Raw genomic sequence first — 21,368 nt, 5'->3', positions numbered from 1 at the left:
CGAGGTTCCTGTATTTCTGGGATATCATGAACTGACATGACTTAGGAAAAGGTGACAATGCTTGCTAAAGCGGAAAGCAACAAGAAAAGAAGTAGGCTGAACTACAGCTGGATTGGCTCCATCAAGAAAGCCATAGCTGCCCTGAATTTGCAAGACCTCATGAGTCTGATGACCAGGGCACTTGGAGGTCTCCCATTCATAGGGTCACCATACGTCAACAACATTGTTGTTATTTGCTGTCAAGGCAAAATCAAAAAAAGTAACTTCCCTACACTCTGGAAGGGGCTTGTAGCAAAGTATGGAAGAGCAGTCTTTGCTTGCAAAAGTTCCAAGGTTCAATCTCTGGCATTTCTAATACCGGAAAGGAAAAAGATCAGGTAGCAAATGATGGGAGAAATGCTGTGAGATCCATTGCTGGTCAGTGTAAAGAATCTCAGACAGTATCAATGGCAGAGTGGTCTAGTGGTTTGAGTGTCGGACTAAAAAAATTATCACACACAGAAGGGATAAGGACAAGATTGCTCCCTGTCCTTATCCCACCATAACCCCATCCGTGACTGTGATAACGCAAAAGGCTTTCAAATTGTAGCGCTGATCCCACCATTAACCTGTCATTAAAGCATCATTGCAATAAAGCAAACTTCCATAATGCAAAATGCTGGCCAATGTTGCTTTAATGATATGTTAATGATGGGATATGTGAAGCGTCATCTAAAAGTCTTTTGCACAATTGCCATCATTCACGCTTCCTGGAAATATTGGAGCGTGTCCAAAGAAGGAGCATCAAAATGGTGAAGGGTCTAGAAACCATGCCTTATGAGGAAAGACTTAGGAAGCTGGGTATGTTTAGCCTGGAGAAGAGAAGGTTAAGAGGTGACATGATGATAGCCCTGTTTAAATATTTGAAGGGATGTCATAATGGGGATGGAGCAAGCTTGTTTCCTGCTGCTCCAGAGAACAGGACCTGGAGCAATAGATACAAGCTCCAGGAAAAGAGATTCCACCTAAATGTTAGAAAGAACTTCCTAAAAGTAAGAGCTGTTCAAGATGGGAACACACTCCCTTGGAGAGTGATGGAGTCTCTTTCCTTGGAGGTCTTTAAACAGAAATTGGATGGCCATTTGTCAGGGGTGCTTTGATTGAGAGTTCCTGCATGGCAGAAGGTTGGACTGGATGGCCCTTGTAGTCTCTTCCAACTCCACGATTCTATGATTCTAACCTACTATGAGAGTTTTTTTGGCAAGATTTGTTTAGAGGGAGTTTGCATTTGCCATCCTCTGAAGCTGAGAGAGTGTGACTTGCCCAAGGTAATCTAATAGGTTTCCATGGCCAGTCTAGTCCAACACTCAAGTCACTATGCCACACTAACTCTCTGCATTTTAACTGTATTGCATCATAATTTGTAAATCTTCTTGATTTCTAGTTTTGGCAGGGTGACCAGACATCCTCCTTTTTCCAGGACCAGTCCTCCATTTCAACCTTCTGTCCAGGAGAAATTCCAAAATGTCCTCCATTTTGAGCATGACCAATAAGCATGAATTTACATTTATAGGAGTGTTTCAAGTTTTGCTTTGGTCATGTCCTACATCTTCCTCAAATGTCCGACACTTTGCGGTGCCTTGTCCTCCTTTGTGGCAAAGACATCTGCTCACCCTGAGTTTTGGGCTATAAATAAAGTGAATAATTGCCATCACCATTTTTGCAGGAACAACAGAGACAAGGAGGTTTTTAAAGAATACAGGACCAGCAAAATTCAGCTCCAGAATATCCTAAAACCCACAATGTGCAAAGCCATTCTGCCCTGTGTCGCTCTCTGTAAATTGGTGAAGGATTTGGAAAGTTGCTAGGAACAGATGGTCAAGCTTGGAAGGGAGGGCAAACGGGAAGAGACTTCCGCTTCAGTAGATTCAGCGGTTAACTCAGGTGGATAATCCCTCAAGCAGAATGATCTGGGACAAAACGTAGCCTAGGCTGCTGCAATTGTCCTCAACCCACCTGTCCAAGCCCCAAAGAAATCACAGCATCGCAGAGTTGGAAGGGACCCAAGGGTCAGTTAGTCCAACCCCCTGCCATGCAGGAATGCACTGCCAAAGAGGTGACCATCTAACATCTGCTTGAAAACCTTTAATGAAGGAGAGTCTGCTGTCCTCCAAGGGAGTCTACTGTGCCAGCAACAGATGCTGGCGAAACATCGGGAATAAACTCTTCTAGAACATGGCCACATAGCCAAAAAAAACCACAATGCTGTGATTTCCTAAGGAGTGTAGCGTGGCTTTCATAGAATCATAGAATCGTAGAGTTGGAAGAGACCACTAGGGCCATCCAGTCCAACCCCCTGCCATGCAGGAAATCCAAATCAAAGCATCCCTGACAGATGGCCATCCAGCCTCTGTTTAAAGACCTCCAAGGAAGGAGACTCTATCACCTTCCGAGGAAGTGCATTCCACTGTCGAACAGCCCTTACTGTCAGGAAGTTCCTCCTAATGTTCAGGTGGAATCTCTTTTCCTGTAGCTTACATCCATTGTTCCGGGTCCTGTTCTCTGGAGCAGCAGAAAACAAGCTTGCTCCCTCCTCAATATGACATCCTTTCAAATATTTAAACAGGGCTATCATATCACCTCTTAACCTTCTTTTCTCCAGGCTAAACATCCCCAGCTCCCTGAGTCGTTCCTCATAGGGCATGGTTTCCAGACCCTTCACCATTTTTGTCGCCCTCCTTTGGACACGCTCCAGTTTCTCAATGTCCTTTCTGAATTGTGGTGCCCAGAACTGGACACAATATTCTAGGTGGGGCCTGACCAGAGCAGAATACAGTGGCACTATTACTTCTCTTGATCTAGACACTATACTTCTATTGATGCAGCCTAAAATAGCATTGGCCTTTTTAGCTGCCGCATCACACTGTTCACTCATGTTCAACTTGTGGTCTACTTGGACTCCTAGATCCCTTTCACATGTAGTTTCATTCATTCAGCTTTGGCGTGGCTTCAGCATCTTAGGGCACATGCAGTATTTAAACAGCATACCCAAAGCAGTTTTATTTTGGCCTGTCCGTTCCTTCATCAGCTTTTCATAGGACTTGGTATTTAGACCATTGCCATCTTGGTTAGGGTGGATGAGGATGATGATGATGACGACGAAATACTTATATCCCAGTCCCCCCTCCCCACTAAATTTGGATCTCAAAGTGGCTTACAGTTTACAATTAAAGTACAATTAAGAACATACAAAAGTGAACATTAAAATAGAATTAAACCTATACAGTATTAAAACACCTTCTCTGGACACATTCCAGCTTATCAATATTCCTCTCAAACTGTAGTGCCCTAAACTGGATAAAAAGGCTGACGTTATTGTGTGCCTTCAAGACATTTCTGACTTACAGTGACCTAGGGCAAACCTATCAAGGTATTTTCTTAGCAGAATTTCCTCAGAGGAGCATTGCCCTTGCCTTCATCTCAGGCTGAGAGAGTGTGACTTGCCAAAAGTCACCCAGTGAGTCTCCGTGGCTAAGCAGGAACTTGAACCCTGGTCTCTCTGTGTCCTAGTCCAACACACTCAAACCACGACACCATGCTGGGTCTCTAACAACAACAACAACAATGCAGTGGGTCCTCTGTATCTGCTGAGGTTTTGTTCCAGGATCCCTGATGGATACCAAAATCTGGGGATACACCAGTCCCATTATATACAGTAGCATCGTAAAATGGTGTCCCTTATATACAATGGCAAAATGAAGGTTGCTTTTTGGAATATATATATTTGAATATATATATTCTAGATGTTGATGTTTGAATCTGTGTCTAAAGAATCCAAAGGGATGACTGTGATGATGATGATGATGGTTTTATTTAATTATTTATATTAAATAAATCATCATCATCTCCCCAAGGCTCGAGGTATGGTACAATTTAATCTAGGTTCTATTGGAGGCAATACTGAAGATGAAGCCTGACTAAAGCAGAATCACATAGTACTACAACTTCCTTCATTCTGGAGATTATAGTTCTGTCCATCCCTTCCAAGTACTGTAGACTGCAGAGATGGGGCTGCAGAGGGTGAGAGCCATTTGATCCTGAATGGGCCACCAATGGTCTGAGATAAGTCTTGCTTTATTAGCTCCTAATGTGGTTTGTCCCTCATCCCGTCCCATCTTCTGATTTAAGTAGTAAACTACCTGGAAGGCTTTGCCAAAAGAGCAGTAGGGAAATGCAGAGGATGCGATACTGCAATGCTTTTTTAAACACTAGGCTGCATTTAAAGGCACTTCAGGATCTGCAACCGAGAGGGATGCGACGACCAGAGTGTCAGCAACTTGAGAACATCTTATTGATTTTGCATCAACAGTGTCAGGTTATGGATGGAAAGAATAGGAGAAAATATTAGAGGAAAGGTTGAGAAGCATGATTTCTGAGTGTTGAGAAATCCTGACGAGAAGAACCTAGACTGACAGCAAAAACTTTGCAGTTCAAGACTTATTCTGCTCAAAAGTCACACATAGTTGTTTTGCACAGAAAGCAGTGTTTTCTGTGCTGGCAAAGTTCATACTAAAGTCCGGAGCAGACTCAACACAGCAAAAGGTGCAGCTTGGGGTCAGACCTTAAGGTGTGCCCAGAGATTTTAATATAATGTAATGTAATATAATATATTTTAAATGTTTAATATTTTTAACTTTATAAATAATATAATTTTTAAAATCATTTCAAAAACTTTTTAATGCTTTAGTATTGTTTTTAATTAAGCCGCCTTGAATCCCATTTTGGAAGAAAGGTGAGATATAAATCTAATAATAAATAAATACTGTAAATAAATAATTTATTTATTCTTGTTAGCCACCTTGTGTCCTTATACCAGGAGAAAAGAGGGATATAAAATAAACAAATAAGTAAATAAAATGGGAGACACCAGTCCCTGATGCCCTGCAGCCATCCAGTTTCCTAAGCAGAGAGTGGCAAAGTTACCTTTTTTTGGACTACAACTCCTCCCCATGTTGGCAGGGGGATTCTGGAAGATGTAGTCCAAAAGAGTAACTGTGATAAGTTTCACACTGAATGCAGTCAGGCTTCCATCCGGTGACAATGCTGCTGCTGATCATAATGATGATGATGATGATCATCATCATCTTGCTTTCCCCCCAGTATAAGACTCATTATATATTTTATTAAACACACACTCACACACACATATACAAATGCACACATTTACACTATATAAGGCAACTAAATAATATTAGTTATTAGTTACTATAAATAATACAGTATAATAAATTCATTACATAATACTAATTAAATATAATAAAACAATTAAAATGATATTAACAATAAACCCTCATTGTATGCAACCATAAGTCAACAGGTGACTTGAACACACACACACACACACACACACACACACAATTAACTCTCATTATTAACTTTTGTTATAATCATCATAGTTATCTTTACTTGTAGTACACAGTTGCTCCAAAGCTGGAATCCAGAGGTGGTCCATAAATTAAAACAAATACAATACAGCTTGCTGAGGTTGTCTCCCTTCAGGTCATCTATGACTTATGGCAACCTGAAGTCAAACCTCTCACTGGGTTTTTTTTTTTTTTTTTGGGGGGGGGGTTTGGCACTATTGATTCAAAGGGGGCTTGCTTTTGCTTCCTTGTGAGGCTGAGAGAGTGTGGCTTGCTTGAGGTCACCCTGTGAGTTTCCATGGCCAAACAGGTGTTCAGACCCTGATCTCCAGAGTCATAGTCTAATATTCAAACTACTGCACCATGATGGCTCTCTAAAAATAACTTATAGCAATCCTATCATAAGGCTTTCTTGGCAAGATTTCCCCCCAAGAAGTTTGCCTTTGCTTTCCTCTGAGGCTGAGAGAGTGGAACTTGCCCAAGGACCAACCCTCTTCCAACCCAGAATCTTAGGGTACATCTACACTGTAGAAATAACACAGGCTGACACCATGTTAACTGCCAAGGCGCCATCCTACAGAACCCTAGGAGCTGTAGTTTTATGAGGCATTGGCACACTTTGGAAAGAGCAGGCAAAAGATCTTGTAAAACTACAATTCCCACGATTCCACAGGATGGAGCTAGAGCACTTAAAGTGGTATCCAACTGCACTATTTCTACAATGTAGATGCACCCATAGTCCAACACTCAGAGCCCTCCACCATGATAGCTCCTACAGTATAACTACAATACAGAAATACACAACCAGACTCATCTAGGATAACAGAGGGATCTGTGGTTCTTCTAGATCAGTTTTCTCCAGATCACTGGCTCCCAATCCTGGGTCTACCTGGTATTTTGGACTTCAGTGCCCAGTTTGGCCAAAAGTCAGGGATTCTGCAAAAAGATGAAGTCCAAAACATCTGGAGGATGTTTGCTCTAGATTTTCCAGACTGACATGGCTATGGAGCTTATCACCCTGGGGCTAATTTTGGCATTAAAGAGAGATTAAAGTGCATTTAAAGCATTCCGCAAATAAAGCGAAAACGACGAGTAATTGCACAAGTGATGATCACACGCAATTGTGCAAATAAAGTGATGACAGAAATGCATTGTCGCTGAAATCCTGAAAGTAAAAAGATACGCACCAATGCTGCTTTGTGACTACTTTAACGGTGGGTTTTGTGCAATGTCATGTCAAATCGTTTCGAATAATTGCGCGATTTTTCAAGGATATTAATGAGATAAACTCCCAATGATAAACTCATAGTCTTTGAATACAACCACCATGGGATTGGACAGCCACAATCTCCGGTTCTGAAAAATGTCACGAAGGACCTTGCAAAGTACCCCAAAACCCAGAGAGGACCATACCCGTTTCCCAAATAGTTCCTTACAACTCAAAGTAACCCAGGGCAAGAACTGGGGCAGTCGGAGATCTGCCCCATCAAAGAGATAGGCTGCCCCTGCAACTTATTTATTTCAATTTATTCATTTATTTCAATGTATTTATTTCCAACCCACCCCGACCATTTCCACCTCGGCTCACTTACTCTGCCTCCAAAGCCAGCCGCATTTCAAGAGGGCCATTTCTGCAGAGATTCCTTTTCCTTCGAGGAAGTCTCTCCGGACGGCAGAACTTCAGAAAAGAAAAGACGGACAGGCATTAGATGGGCATTAGGAGAATATTAAACTGAGATCCATCCCGTCGCCAGCTGTGCTTCCCAGCTCTTTCCTGCCACCAAACAACTTGTTTTGGCTGTTAGGAATTTTCCAAACACAGACATCAATTGGGGTCATTGGATTTCTAAATATAGGCACATGTCTGCATTAAACCAGATCTTTCTTCTTGTAAAAAAATAAAATGCCCCTCTCGAATTATCTCTGTTATGTAAACTGCATACGGAGGAGAGTGTGTTAGTTTCTCTCTGTGGGATTTAGAGATTAGCATCCTCTGTTTCTATGTTTAACTGAAGCCATCTAGAAGGTACCTGAACCAGAGATCCCTTGAGAAGGTTCCCTAAAGATTCCCTTCAATCTGCTGAATGATGGCAAAACACCCATTCGGGGTCATGGCTTCAAAGGCCTGTCATCCTATCTATCAATGCAACCAGACTCATAAGAAAGAAGATTCATTTTAAAAGTCCAGAAAAAAGGAGGAGTAAAACACTCATCCTGCCTTAGTCAAACAATTCTGCTTGGAGGTTATTCCAGTCATCTCAGGAATTACACAACAGGGCATCACACCTTGTCCAAGTCTTTTATCGCTTTCACTCTTTTTGAATCTAAACAGAAATGTGAAACATAAAACACTAATCCATTTTGTTTATGGCAGCAAACAGGGTTGAAGATGCTAAAAAAGGGAAAACTGGTAATTTCTCATCATCATCATCATCATCATCATCATCATCATCATCATCATCATCATCATATTTATTTGTATCATGTTCTTTTTCCAGAGCTGGGACCCAGAGTGGCTTCACAACATTAAAAACAGTACAATGAAAAACATAGCAAAAAGGTCCATAGCAAACTGGTGCCATCGTGTATGAGAGGTACTGTTAATGGAAAAGTTGGTGACAAGATTGAAAGATTTTAAAAGACGAGACGAGACATTTCGTAAACCTTTCAAAGAGACCTGGTTCCCTTTCCTGGAACTGTGTGAAGAACAGCACCAAATGTCCGAACCCACTTGGGTTTCTGGAAGGACATTATACAAGAAATTTCAGAAAGGAATCATACTCCAAGACAGTCATAGAAGACCTTTAATTTCTCTTTCTAACTTTTATTTAGGCCTTTGAAACACAACTTCTGTGGTTTGTTTTGCTGTGTTGTTGTTTGTCGGTGGCATTGCTGAGTTTGTTCTTATTTAATTCATGTATGTTGTCCTGATTGATCTTCTACAATAAAATTGCTTTACAAAAGCAAAACAAACCCTCCACCCGCCGCTTCCCCATTCAAGAGTGGGCTCCAACACATAAATAAAGCAACAGCGTTTGGAAACGTACAATTGTGCTAATTTGCACAGATGTATATGCTCAGCATGAGGCTGGGAATTAGCAGAATTGCAGTCAGGGCAGATAATGCAATAATAGGCGATGATGCCTCATGCTCAGGTGTCACCGAGGGATTTGGGTCACTCAGGATTGAATGGACAGAGTGGGATTTGCCAGATAAAAAAGGGAAAGAAATGCATAGGAACATGAATCATTGGACAAATCGGGGTGCATGATTCTTCAGTCTATCGCCTCTCTTTTTAATTTGTGTTAAGCCAAGGTAAAGCATGCAAATAAACACAAGTGGCAAAACATTGAAAAACCAAGGCTTGCAATCCTATGCACTTTCTGTGAGCGGCAGCCCTATTACTTAACTCAGCGGGGCCTCCGTCCAAGTAAACACAGTATACAGAACCACCTGCTTAGATAATAGTTGCAGGGGAGGCCAACCTTTGGAGAAGGAGAAAGCCCAAACCTGAGATGGATTTAAAAGGAAAATATATCTTTTTTTAAAAAATTGATTTTGCAAAGTGTGGTAACAAAGAAAGAAAAATAAACAACAGAAAGAAAAAAGGAGAGGAAGAAGATATGAACATAGGCTAGCCATATATGTTCGTGTTGTTGTTGTCTGCCTTCAAGTCATTTCTGACTTACAGCAATCTTAAACCAAAACTATCCCAGAGTTTTCTGAGGCTGAGAGTGTGTGACTTACCCAAGCTGGCCAAAACACAGTGAACTCATGAAGTTTGTGGTTTGCAAAATGCACATCCGTGAGTAACTAAAGCAATGAGATCTTCTGGCTGCTGGATAATAGAGAATTCTTATCTTCCCCATCTGGGAGTAAAAATCTTTTGACAACATTAAGAGTAAAGACTAGGATTGAATCATGTGGACGCTTAGTTAAATTCCATGTCTTAAGGGTACAAGAAAAAGGAAAGATCTTAAGATCTTAACATTTATACCTGTAGCTGTTTATGTAACTACCTCCTAGAGCAATAGGGGAAATGTCAGTTATATGCTAAACTTAGAAACTTCTATTTTTATTTTTATTTTTTAGCAGGATGACAGCAGAGGTAATGAAATAAACTGGCATATAAAATGCCACACCATACTCTCAGTGTTGTCTGATTTTGAAAGTTAGGTAGGTGCAGGCCTGATTTATATTTGGATGAGAGGCCACCAAGAAATTCCCAGGTTGGAGCTGGGGAAAGATCCTGCCTCTCGATCCATGGCTGCCAGACTCTGGGACCAAAAGGTTTGACTCCGGCTAAGGTAGTTTCCTATATTCCTGACACTATGGGCTAATGCCAGTGTTAATCCAAATGAGAGTAGACCTACTGAAATTAAGAGGACTTGTCTCCACTGACACAAGTGGACTTTAGTTTGGACCACTGGGGGACCTTAGGTAAGTCACACTCTCTCAGCCTCAGAGAATGGCAATGGCAAACCTGCTCTGAAGAAAACCCAATGATAGGTTCAGTTTAAGGCAGCCATAAATCGGAAATGACTTGAAGGCACACAAAAATGAACAACAAACAACTGTGTATTTAGCCCTTAGTATTACATCCTCACGTCCTTTGTTTTGGAGCTGCTAAAAACCACACAACTTTCTGTTTGTTCTGTAGACATATCTGAAAGTCCCCATCTTTCTGTCCATGCTCAGATGGTATCAAAAATCTGTTGGTTGGATTCTACCCCCCAGCCCCCAAAAGTCTCTGAAGCTGGAGAGATGTGACATTCCCTTGTTAACCAGCTTCCATGCCTTAGCTGTTGCGGTGGCTCATCATTTTTTAACTTCACCAAGAACTAAGCTTTCTCAGAAAGAGGAAATGGAGGTTTTCCAGCTGAGTTATGTCACAATCATAAAAAGATGGAAACGAACAGAAGAGTTCTGTGAGACCTTTAAGACCAAGCAATTCGTTTTAAGAGGTGTTCTGTGAGATTGTGAAGAGGAAAGAAGTCATTTGAAGAGGAGTTCTGAGACACCTTTAAGACTAACCAATTCATTTGACAGTTTCTAGGCCTTCTGTTTGATTGTGAGTTCCTGCATGGCAAGGGGTTGGACTGGATGACCCTTGTGGCCTCTTCCAACTCTGTGATTGTATGATTGGAAAGGGGTTGGTTTAGCCCAGTGTTTCTCAATTATTTTCTGTCATGCCCCCCCAGGAAGAAGAAAACATTTCGCGCGCCCCGCGCGACTGTAAATAGTATCATTTGTCTATAAAATTGTTATAAGTACACCTCTGCATAACACAGTCTCACGCCCCCCTGGGGGGCCCACCCCACTATTTGAGAAAGGCTGGTTTAGCCTAAATATCCAGGTATCTCTAAGCAAACGTCAGGCCCTTGTTATCCACTGGGGTTTGGTTCTAGGACCCTCCATGGATGACAAATATGTGGATGCTCAAGTCCCATTAAATATAATGGCATAGCAAAATGGTGTCCCTTATATCAAATAGAAAAACAAGGGCGGGGTACAAACCGCCGCTTTGTGGCGCTTCCCCGCCGCCGCCGTTTGCTCCGCGCAGGAGCTGCAGCAGTCAAACCGTGCGGCTCCCGCGCGGAGCAAAAAAGAAGCTCCATTTCGGAGCTTCTTCTTGCGGCGCCTCTATGACGTCGCGAGGCGCCTGGCGCGGACTCGCGACGTCATAGGCGCCGCGACACGTCTGGACGCTATGCGTCCAGTACGTAAAGATGGCGGCACCCATGTGGAAGGGGCACCGCCATCTTGTACGTATTGTATACGTACTAGGGTTAGGGGGGTGCGGAAGCACGGCCCCTTCCTAACCCTAGTACGTATACAATACGTACTATATGGCGGTATGTATCCCGCCAAGGTTTGCTATTTGGAATTTATACTTTTAAAAAATATTTTCAAGCTGTGAGTGCTTGAATCCGTGGATAAAAAAAATCCGTGGATAAGGAGGGCCGACTGTACAGTACATCCCACTTTGGAGAAAGTTAGCTCTGCTGAAGGAAGGGTCTTTCCTTGACCAAGAGATGTTCATCTTGGGTTATACAACAGTGGCACATAATTGTAATGAAAACCAGGCTAGGAACAGCCATTCACCTGGATTCATAGGTGTATATTCAGAGGCTGGCTATTAAGAGGCAAAGATATATGCACTGCGCTAAGGAAATCTCTGTTTAACCCCCTAGGAACAGGGTGACATTTAAAACTATAGCTCAATCCAACTATTTCAAACCTGCCCATAAAGTCTCCCTTCTTTTCCACCTCTTTTTCTCCTTCAAAGAAAACGTTGTCAAGGGCAGGTCACCTGCATTTAAAAACTGACTGTGCAAAAAGCGTCCCCCAGCAAAACCATCCTCTTTTCTATCCTGCCAAAACCCATAGCAATGAGGTGCAGGGAGGGAAGGGGATTTGCAAAATTAACAAACCAGGGATGCTCAGATTTACAACCAGGGATGCTCAGATTGGCAAGAAGGGATGTTTAGATTCACAACGATAGATGTTCAGATTCACAACCGGGGATGCTCAGATTCGCAACCGGAGATGTTCAGATTCGCAACCGGAGATGTTCAGATTCGCAACCGGAGATGTTCAGATTCGCAACCGGGGATGCTCAGATTTGCAACCGGGGATGCTTAGATGTGAAACCAGGAATGCTCAGATTCGCAACCTGGGTTGCTAGGATTTGCAACCAGGGATATCGGCATTCTCAAGTGGGGATCTTCAGATTCACAAGCAAGGATGCTCAGATTTGCAACCAGGGATGCTAGGATTCTCAACCTGGGATGCTAGGACTCACAACTGGGGAAGCTAGGATTCTCAACCAGGAATGCTCAGATTCACAACCAGGGATCCTCAGATTCGCAACTAGGGATGCTCAGATTTGCAACCAGGGATGCTAGGATTCGCAGTCAGGAATGTTAGGATTCACAACCAGGGATGCTAGGACTCTCAACCAGGGATGCTAGGATTCGCAACCAGGGACGCTAGGACTCTCAACCAGGGATGCTAGGATTCTCAACCAGGGACGCTAGGACTCTCAACCAGGGATGCTAGAATTCTCAACCAGGGATGCTAGGACTCTCAACCAGGGATGCTAGGATTCACAACAAGGAATGCTCAGATTCGCAACTAGGGATGCTAGGATTCGCAACCAGGGATACCAGTATTCTCAAGTGGGGATCCTCAGATTCACAACCAAGGATGCTCAGATTTGCAACTAGGGATGCTAGGATTCACAACCAGGGATGCTAGGATTCTCAACCAGGAATGCTCATATTTGCAACTTGGGATGCTCAGATTTGCAACCAGGGATGCTAGGATTCGCAGTCAGGAATGATAGGATTCACAACCAGGGATGCTAGGATTCTCAACCAGGGATGCTAGGATTTGCAACTAGGGATGTTAGGATTCTCAACCAGGGATGCTAGGATTTGCAACTAGGGATGCTAGGATTCTCAACCTGGGATGCTAGGATTCTCAGCCAGGGATGCTAGGATTTGCAACCAGGAATGCTAAGATTCGCAACCGGGAATGCTAGGATTTGCAACCAGGGATAGTAGGATTAGAACCAGGGATGCTAGGATTTGCAACTGGAGATGCTAGGATTTCTAAACAGGGATGCTCGGATTTGCAATTGGGGATGCTAGGATTCGCAGTCAAGGATGCTAGGATTCGCAACCAGGGATGCTCCGATCTGAACTCAGAGATGCTGAGACTTGCAACCGGGGGTACTCGGATTCGCAAGGAGGGATGCTGGGATTTGCAACCAGCCCCTTTCCCATCCTGCTGGGACCCATAGCAATGAAGGGGGGATAGAGACGAGGAAGATAGGCATTCCGTTTTGCAAGCAGAGATGCTGGGATTCGGAAGCAGGGATGCTGAGCTTGGCCGGGGCGCTGTCCTGGGGACCAAACCCTGGTTCCCTCCCTGCCTCCCTCCTCCTTGCCCCAGATGCCCAGGGCTCAGTTGCCTTACCTCGGGAGCCTTGGAGCGAGCGCAGAGCTGCCTTGCCAAGGACTGGCAAGCCGGGCACCTCCGACCCTCCTCCCTTGGCAGATGGGAAGCCTCCCTCCTCCTCCTCCTCCCTCCCTCCCTCCCTCTGGCCAGCTGCTTGCTCCCTGCAGCATCCTGGGAGTTGTAGTTTCCACACCTGCTTCTCTGGGCATCCGCCTGAGAAGGGCTACAGTCCCAAGGATGCCCCAAAGGGAGCAAGAGGCTGGCACCTGGGTGCTCCTTTCCCTCCCTCCAAACTCCCAGGACTTGCATTTGGATGCCCATGCATCCCAGGGCAGGCAGCTGGGCTTCTTTCTGGGCAGCTTCAGCACAATGGCACAAAAAGAATGCCATTGCAATGAATGTGTTGTTGTTGTTGTTGTTGTTGTTGTGTACCTCCAAGTCCTTTTGGACTTATGGAGACCCTAAGCCTAAGGCAAATCTGTCTTGAGGTTTTCTTGGCAAGATTTCTTCAGAAGGGGTTTGCCTGAGGCTGAGAGAGTGTCACTTGCCCAAGGTCTCCATGGTCTCCATGGCCAAGCAGGGAATCAAACCAGGAAATAAAAACAATGCCATTAAAATTAACTTCTTCTACTGTCCATCTGTCCACCCTCAGAGTGACTGTCATTTGTGTGTGTGTGTGTGTGTGTTTCTTTCTCTGTCATTTGTCTGGGCTGTCTATTTTTAGGGATGCTTTCTGTAAATCAGCAGCTGAAAAGAGGCTCCGGTGAGTGGCTTCTTGGACCCCCCTTTGGCCCAGAGGAGAAGAACAGGAGATGACCTGCCAAAAACAACACACACGCCCCAATCCAAAAGCAGCCCCCTCTTGTCAGCTTACATAGGGCCTTCTGAGATGCAGGGAAAGACAGTGACTAACCTGAGAAACTAGGCAGACAAGGGCACTTCTTGCCAGAGTGAAAGCTATAAAGGTTTTCTGTCCCTTTAAAGGCTGTGCAGAGGAGGGGATTTCTGCAGGTATTGCTTGTCACGCCATCAGATAATATGCAACACCTGCTAAAATCGCCTCTTCTATAAAGTGGGCTCTTGGTATCTACTAGGGTTTGGTAGATACCATGGATGCCAAAATCCATGGATGCACAAGTCCCATTAAATACAGTGCCACAGTAAAATTGTGCCCCTTATATAAAATGGCAAAATCAAGGTTTGCTTTTGGGAATTTATATCTTTTTGGAATAGTTTCAACCTGCAGATGCTTGAAAATCCGTGGATAAAAATCTATGGATATGGAGGGCTGGCTAAATTACCATTATAGATGCCCACTCCAGTTTTCAGTATGGTAACCCTGCTTCCAACGACAGTGGTCCCTCCACATTCACTGGGGTTAGGGGCGAAGGACCCCTTGGGAATGTGGAAAAAATGCAAACAAAAAACCCCACTATTCTTTTTACCTAAGAGAACATCTCTCTAGGAATCTCCTGGTCTTCCAGTGCAACTCTATGAACAACTTCTGCCAAATGTTGGAGGGCCTATAAATGCCTAGAGAAGTGTTTTCTCTAAGAATTTCTAGGTTCTCCAGCGCAACTCTATGGTCAACTTCTGACACAGTTGCGCTGGAGGACTTAGAGATTCTTAGAGATGACATATTAATGAAAACTGCAAATAATCAAATCCACAATGGTCAAACCACAAATGCGGAGGGCCAACTATATCCTGATTTGGCAGGGAAAGTCCCCATTAATCCCCATTAATGCTTTGTACTTTTAGGATATTGGATTTAGTATATTCGATTATCAGAAGACCATGGCAAACCTCCCCTGAACAAATCTTGCCAAGAAAACTTCATGATAGATTTGCTTTAGGGTCACCTTAAGTTGGAAATGACTTGAAGGCACACAATGTACAACACACAAGTATATTTGATTATCTGTACTGACTATTTTGTTTTATTCTGCATTGTGTGTGTGTGTGTGTGTGTGTGTGTGTGTGTGTTTATGTGTCTGGTTTTCCCCTTTATATTTTATATTACAGTGAGCCCTTAGTATCCGCTGGGGTTTGGTTTCTGGACCCCCCATGGATACCAACATCGTGTCCCTGATATAAAATGGCAAAATCAAGGTTTATTTTTTGGAATGCTTGTATTACCTTAAATATTTTCAAGCCATGGATGCTTGAATTCGTGGATAACAAAATCTGAGGATACAGTGGGCTCACTGTATTGGAATAGTTATAAACAGTCTATTCTGTAACTGTTTGTAAAGTGCCGTGTACATGGATGGTGCTATATAAATAAATAAATGATGATGATGATGATGATTCCACCTTCCCCTTTCATCCTTAGCTTATTTCCATTGTTGCAAACCAAGTTCAAAGTGCAAAAGTAGTTTTTACTCCATCGACTTGGAAGAGAGGAGAAGAGAAAGGGGTGATTCCTGTTCTTCCCAGGAGGCTCCAGGCAAAAGCAAACTGCTGTAGTCTCTCCTGGCTTGTCTGTGCTTCCTCACTAGAAATTTTTATCGTCTTGACCACCCTTTGATGTTACTTGGGCACGCTTGTCCCAGTTTTCTCCCGTGAAAGTTAGAAGATATGGAATGCACTCAGAAGGATATCACAGCCTGGTAATCTTTGCAAAACTGCGGAAGGAGCATCAGAGAAGCTTTTTTTAGCCCTGTTTTTAAATTTCCAATTGAGTTGTTCCTTTTAACTCTGGTTTATTTTGTAGATATGTGTCCAGTTTCCTCCAGTGTGGGATGTGTGTGATGGAAAATCACAATTTACAAAGTCACAGGACCTCCAAACCACAGGAAGCCTCTTAGCCTCCTTCTATAGATTCTTGAATAACTGAAATTAGATTTCATTTCAATTTGGGTAGCAACATAATTTGAGAACATGGGAAACTGCCTTGTACGGAGTCATCAGACTGTTGGCCTCGGTGGCTCCCTCCTTCCGCTTCTTCCGCCAACAGGTTATAACATTCTTGTGCCATCGGGCTTTTATAAACTGAATGAGATGGGGTTTTAATGGTATATGATGCTTTTTAATGGTTTGTATACATTGATAGGAAGAAAATCAACTCATTTGAAATGCGGTGCCAGAGAAGAGTTCTATGGATACCATGGACTGCTAAAAAGACAAACAAATGAGTTCTAGAGGAAATCAAGCCAGAACTGTCTTAGAAGCCAAGATGACTAAGTTGAGACTATTGTCCTTTGGCCATATCATGAGAAGACATGACTCACTAGGAAAGACAATAATGTTAGGTAAGGGTCTCCTTAGGCAAGGAATACTCCGTGGTGGTTTTGCAAGTTCTTTCCACTGAAACAGAACCGACACCGCCTGGTATTTGTTGGCTGTCTCCCATTCAAGTACTAACAGATTATACAATGCCAATAAAAATCTCATGTCTAAAAAATGTGGAAATTATATGCAATTATATAATGAGGAAAATATATATGCAAACACTTTTCAAGGCAGTGCCATCATTTTGGGTTAAAATTTGCACTTAGGGCGGAAAAATGAAATGCACAGATATAGGATGGGAGACACATTGCTGAATGAAAGTACATCTGAAAGGGATCTAGGAGTCCAAGTAGACGATAAGTTGAACATGAGTCAACAGTGTGATGCGGCAGCTAAAAAGGCCAATGCAATTTACGGCTGCATCAATAGAAGTATAGTGTCTAGATCAAGGGAAGTAATAGTGCCAGTGTATTCTGCTCTGGTCAGGCCCCACCTGGAATATTGTGTCCAGTTCTGGGTACCACAATTCAAAAAGGACATTGAGAAACTGGAGCGTGTCCAGAGGAGGGCGACTAAAATGGTGAAAGGTCTGGAAACCTTGCCCTATGAGGAACGACTCAGGGAGCTGGGGATGTTTAGCCTGGAGAAGAGAAGGTTAAGAGGTGATATGATAGCCCTGTTTAAATATGTGAAAGGATGTCATATTGAGGCGGGAGCAAGCTTGTTTTCTGCTGCTCCAGAGAACAGGACCCGGAACAATGGATCCAAGCTCCAGGAAAAGAGATTCCACCTCAGCGTTAGGAGGAACTTCCTGACAGTAAGGGCTGTTCGACAGTGGAAGACACTCCCTCGGAGTGTAGTGGAGTCTCCTTCCTTGGAGGTCTTTAAACAGAGGCTGGATGCCCATCTGTTGGGGATGCTTTGATTTGGATTTCCTGCATGGCAGGGGGTTGGACTGGATGGCCCTTGCGGTCTCTTCCAACTCTATGATTCTATGATACTATGAAATGAATCATTTTGGGTTAACAAATCAATTCGGAAGCTTATTCACACTGTCAACGATGTGGATCTTTCAGGACAAGTCAGAAAGCAGACGCTGGTATCAAATATAGTGGGTTACATTGGTTTTTTTTTTACCAGCCCCTCCCAAAAGTGTGTTGGGTGAGCAACAAGGATTCAACCTGGATTCATCCTGGGTTATTTTCGTAGTGTGAATGGGGCCTTAGTCTGACACATGTATCAATTGGATGACCAATTCGTCCATTGTACACTGGAGAAGAGAAGAAACGGACAAGGTGAGAATTAAAAATGGCAATAATACATAGCGAAGCTAGGATATCACAAATCTCTCTCTCTCTTTGGCTTTTCTTCGCAAACGAAGATCCAGGAAGGACTCATAATCCCGCGCTTTCTACAAGTGCGTTGATGACTAAAAAGGCCAATCTGAGATAAACAAGTCCGGTTGCAGAAAGCACAGCAGATGTTTCTGGGTTGTGGTTCTTTCTGTGTTGTCGTTTCTCTTCAAGACTCTGTGCAATGGATTTTTCTGGTGGAGCGCAGGATGGTTGCCATAAGGCTAGAGAGCCCATCCTGCCCTTTGGCGCTCTTGGTCAGACCCTTCGGTTGTGACCTGTCTGGCATGGGAGGCCCTGCCGGTGGCTATTATACCACCGCCAGCATAGCTCACAATTTCATTAGGGTGCGCAAGCCTCTCCCCCATGACAAGGGGGCGTCAAATAATATGTAAGTTAATCATCCACTGGAACATCAAAGCATGAATATTAAATATGAATGGCAAATACAAGATAATTACTTTTTTTTGCAAGAACTGCTCGTAATCCTCATTTAATTTTAATCTTCATGTCAGCTTTTTAAATCAATGCCAGTTCTGGGTATGAGAAATAGCAATCTGGATGTCATTAGACCAGGGAAGACCTTTTGACTAAGCATCTTTGACTAACCATCATTTCCATCACATGCTGCAATCCAGTGTTTATTTTAGCATTTATCAAGTTGGCACCTATGTTTTGTGCATGTAAATTGATAGGGTCTATTTTTATGACACAATGCACACTTTTTGTCAGCTCATTTCCTGCCTTTGTCATGGCAGCCAGAAATGCTGAGAGTCAACATGAGATGAGTCACACATGCGTGGGACTCTTACCTTCTCAGGCATTAGCAATTGCTGAATTTGTGACACGTACCTGCAAAATGTAGTTAGACAAAATCGACACACAAGACACATATATGCATGCTCACTTTATCTCTCTCTGACACACACACACACACACACACACACACACACACACACACTAAGATCCAGTGTTGGTAGCATAAATAAAGGACAAAAATAGAAAATCCTCAATTATTCTCTTTGAGCGTCTGCATGTTCTCTTAACCATTTGATGCCAACCATTATCAGAGGATTATTGCAGCCAATGTGGTTTAGTGGTTTGAGTGTTGGTCTATGACTCTGGAGATCAGGGTTCAACTCCCTATTCACATATGGAAACCCACTGAGTGAACCTGAGCGAGTCACATTCTCAGCCCCAGAAAACCCAAGATAGCTTCACCTTACGGTCACCAAAAGTCATAAATAACTTGAAGGAACACAACAACAACAACAATTATCAAAGAGAGCAAACTGCACAACTCTCACAACACAGTCCTGGCAACCAGTCAAAGGTTGATTTCTATACAGCAGATAGCAGACATCAATCAATGAACAAGCACAAGGACAGAGCAGCTTACAGTTCAGCACTCGCTGTATATACGCAAGTATAAGTTTAGAAATTTTAGTCAAAATATATAATAACATATATAATAAAAAAGACCCCCAAAATCTGAGTTGACTTACCCACGGGTCAATGTAAGTGCTCTCACAAAAACTGTACCTTAACTCTCATAAAAATAGAAACCATCTCCTGGTGAAAAGCAAGAATGGAGTCTCTCGTGGAAGCACTGGCCTCCCTCTACTCTTTCATCCATCTTCAGTGTGAACTGAAGTTTTCCTTCAGTGTGAACACAGTTATGCCTCCTGCAATTTTGTAAGTTTGTTGGCACTGTCTTCCTTTGCTTCATCCTTTAGAGCCTTTGTTATATGACCCTTATTCTCATCTTATCCACGAGTTATATCAAAATCCATAATTTTGCCCCCCCCCCCAAGCTGCACTCAACTTATACATGGGGTTGACTTATAGTTGAATATATATGATACTGGTAGTTTACGTAGTAAACAAAATCCTTATGTCCCAAACAGAGTTCATTCACAAGCTTCAGATCCAACTAGAGAGTTCAGCAATAACCAAGTCAGGTAAACAGTGTCCAGAGTCAACAAACACAGTCCAGGTCAAGCACAGAGTTCAGGAACACAACAGGGAGCCAGGTAGTAGGTCAGATCATCTCTGACAATTCCTGGAGAGCATGGCTGGGAATGTACAGATCAGTAGCTCAATGCAGTTGCTACTTAATTCACTGCTTCTTCCTATAAATCCTGTGGGACCTCCTCAAGCCCTCCCTTTGCTGTCTCTACTCGGTGATGGTAGGTAGGGGTAAGTGGTCTTCTGTATCTGAATGGGTAGCAGGACTATCTGCCAGAGCTGGTCCTGAACTTTGGTCTGTCTCTGAGACTTGGCACTCTGGAAGCGCCTCCTTCTTTGGGTCAGCAGCAGGTCCCAGTATGCCCAGTCTCTGAGTCCCAGTCCATTTCTAGGTACTAGAAGCAGATTACTCCGGTCTTGAGGTCCCTCCACTGGCTGCCTATCAGCTTCCGGGCCCAGTACAAGGTGTTGGTTATTACCTTTAAAGCCCTAAATGGCCTGGGTCCAAGCTATCTCAGGGACCGCCTCCTCCCGTACAATCCTCCCCGCGCTCTCCGGTCCTCTGGGAAGAACTTACTGCAGCCTCTAAAATCTAGGCTTGCAGCAACCTCCCAGAGGGCGTTCTCTGCTGTCGCCCCCAAACTCTGGAACGACCTGCCAGATGAGATCCGTCAGTTGACATCATTAGACAGCTTTAAAAAAGCTGTCAAGACGGATCTCTTCCGGCAGGCCTTTCCAGACTAACCATCCCGGCCCAGGTTCCCTGATTCCCTCATTCCTCCCGTGGCCCCATCTTAGTGTTGGTCGAGGATCAACAGAGGGATATCAGGGTTTTTAGTTTTAATTGCTGTTTTTATGCTGATATTGTGTTTTTAATATGTTATACTGTTTAATATTGTCTTAAGGGAGGGAGGGATAAAGTGTTTTTAATTGTTATATTTTATATTTTACTGTTGTTAACCGCCCGGATTGGTTTGCCACAGGGCGGTATATAAATAATAATAATAATAATAATTATTATTATTATTATTATTATTATTATTATCACTGCACAGTCTATGTTTCAAAACATTATGAAGAACTTCCTGACAGTAAAGGACAGTGGAATATGCTGGTGCCTTGGAGTGTGGCGGAGTCTCCTTCTTTGGAGGTGTTTAAGCAAAGTCTGGATGACACTGGCTGGTATTTTCCTATGGAAGAATATTATTTATTCATTTTATGCATTTCTATCCCATGTTTTTCCTAATAATGGGACTCAAGACGTCTTACAAATTATTAAAACCAGTACAGATTAAAAAGCATACAAGGACATCAGTAATATTCCCAATCCACTCACTGCAGAGCAACTCTATATTTTACAGAAGCATGCCTTCTAGTAACTGTATACAATTCAGGGTATCATACAACATATTTAAAAGATATGTCTGTGGGGGATCATAGAATCATA

General features: G+C 43.1%; 1 protein-coding gene across 1 annotated transcript in view; it reads right to left on the bottom strand.

Annotated features, from left to right (window-relative positions):
• The window catches only part of PLEKHB1 (pleckstrin homology domain containing B1), a 47,244-nt gene extending 33,777 nt beyond the window's left edge, over positions 1 to 13,467 (bottom strand). The window contains exons 1-2 of the mRNA XM_089513049.1: positions 13,386 to 13,467; positions 6,995 to 7,080 (exon numbers count right to left, since the gene is read on the bottom strand). Coding sequence (XP_089369175.1) covers positions 6,995 to 7,031 — 37 coding nt within the window. The 5' untranslated portion in view covers positions 7,032 to 7,080; positions 13,386 to 13,467. The remainder of the gene's footprint in view (positions 1 to 6,994; positions 7,081 to 13,385) is intronic.
• Between the last annotated feature and the right edge of the window lie 7,901 nt (positions 13,468 to 21,368).

The sequence above is a fragment of the Sceloporus occidentalis genome, unplaced genomic scaffold, assembly GCF_023333645.1.
Source record: "Sceloporus occidentalis isolate IW3139 unplaced genomic scaffold, rSceOcc1.0.p SCAF_2, whole genome shotgun sequence".
Classification (NCBI taxonomy): Eukaryota; Metazoa; Chordata; class Lepidosauria; order Squamata; family Phrynosomatidae; genus Sceloporus; species Sceloporus occidentalis.
Note: the sequence above shows the minus strand (reverse complement) of the source record. Positions and strands in the feature narration are given on the sequence as shown.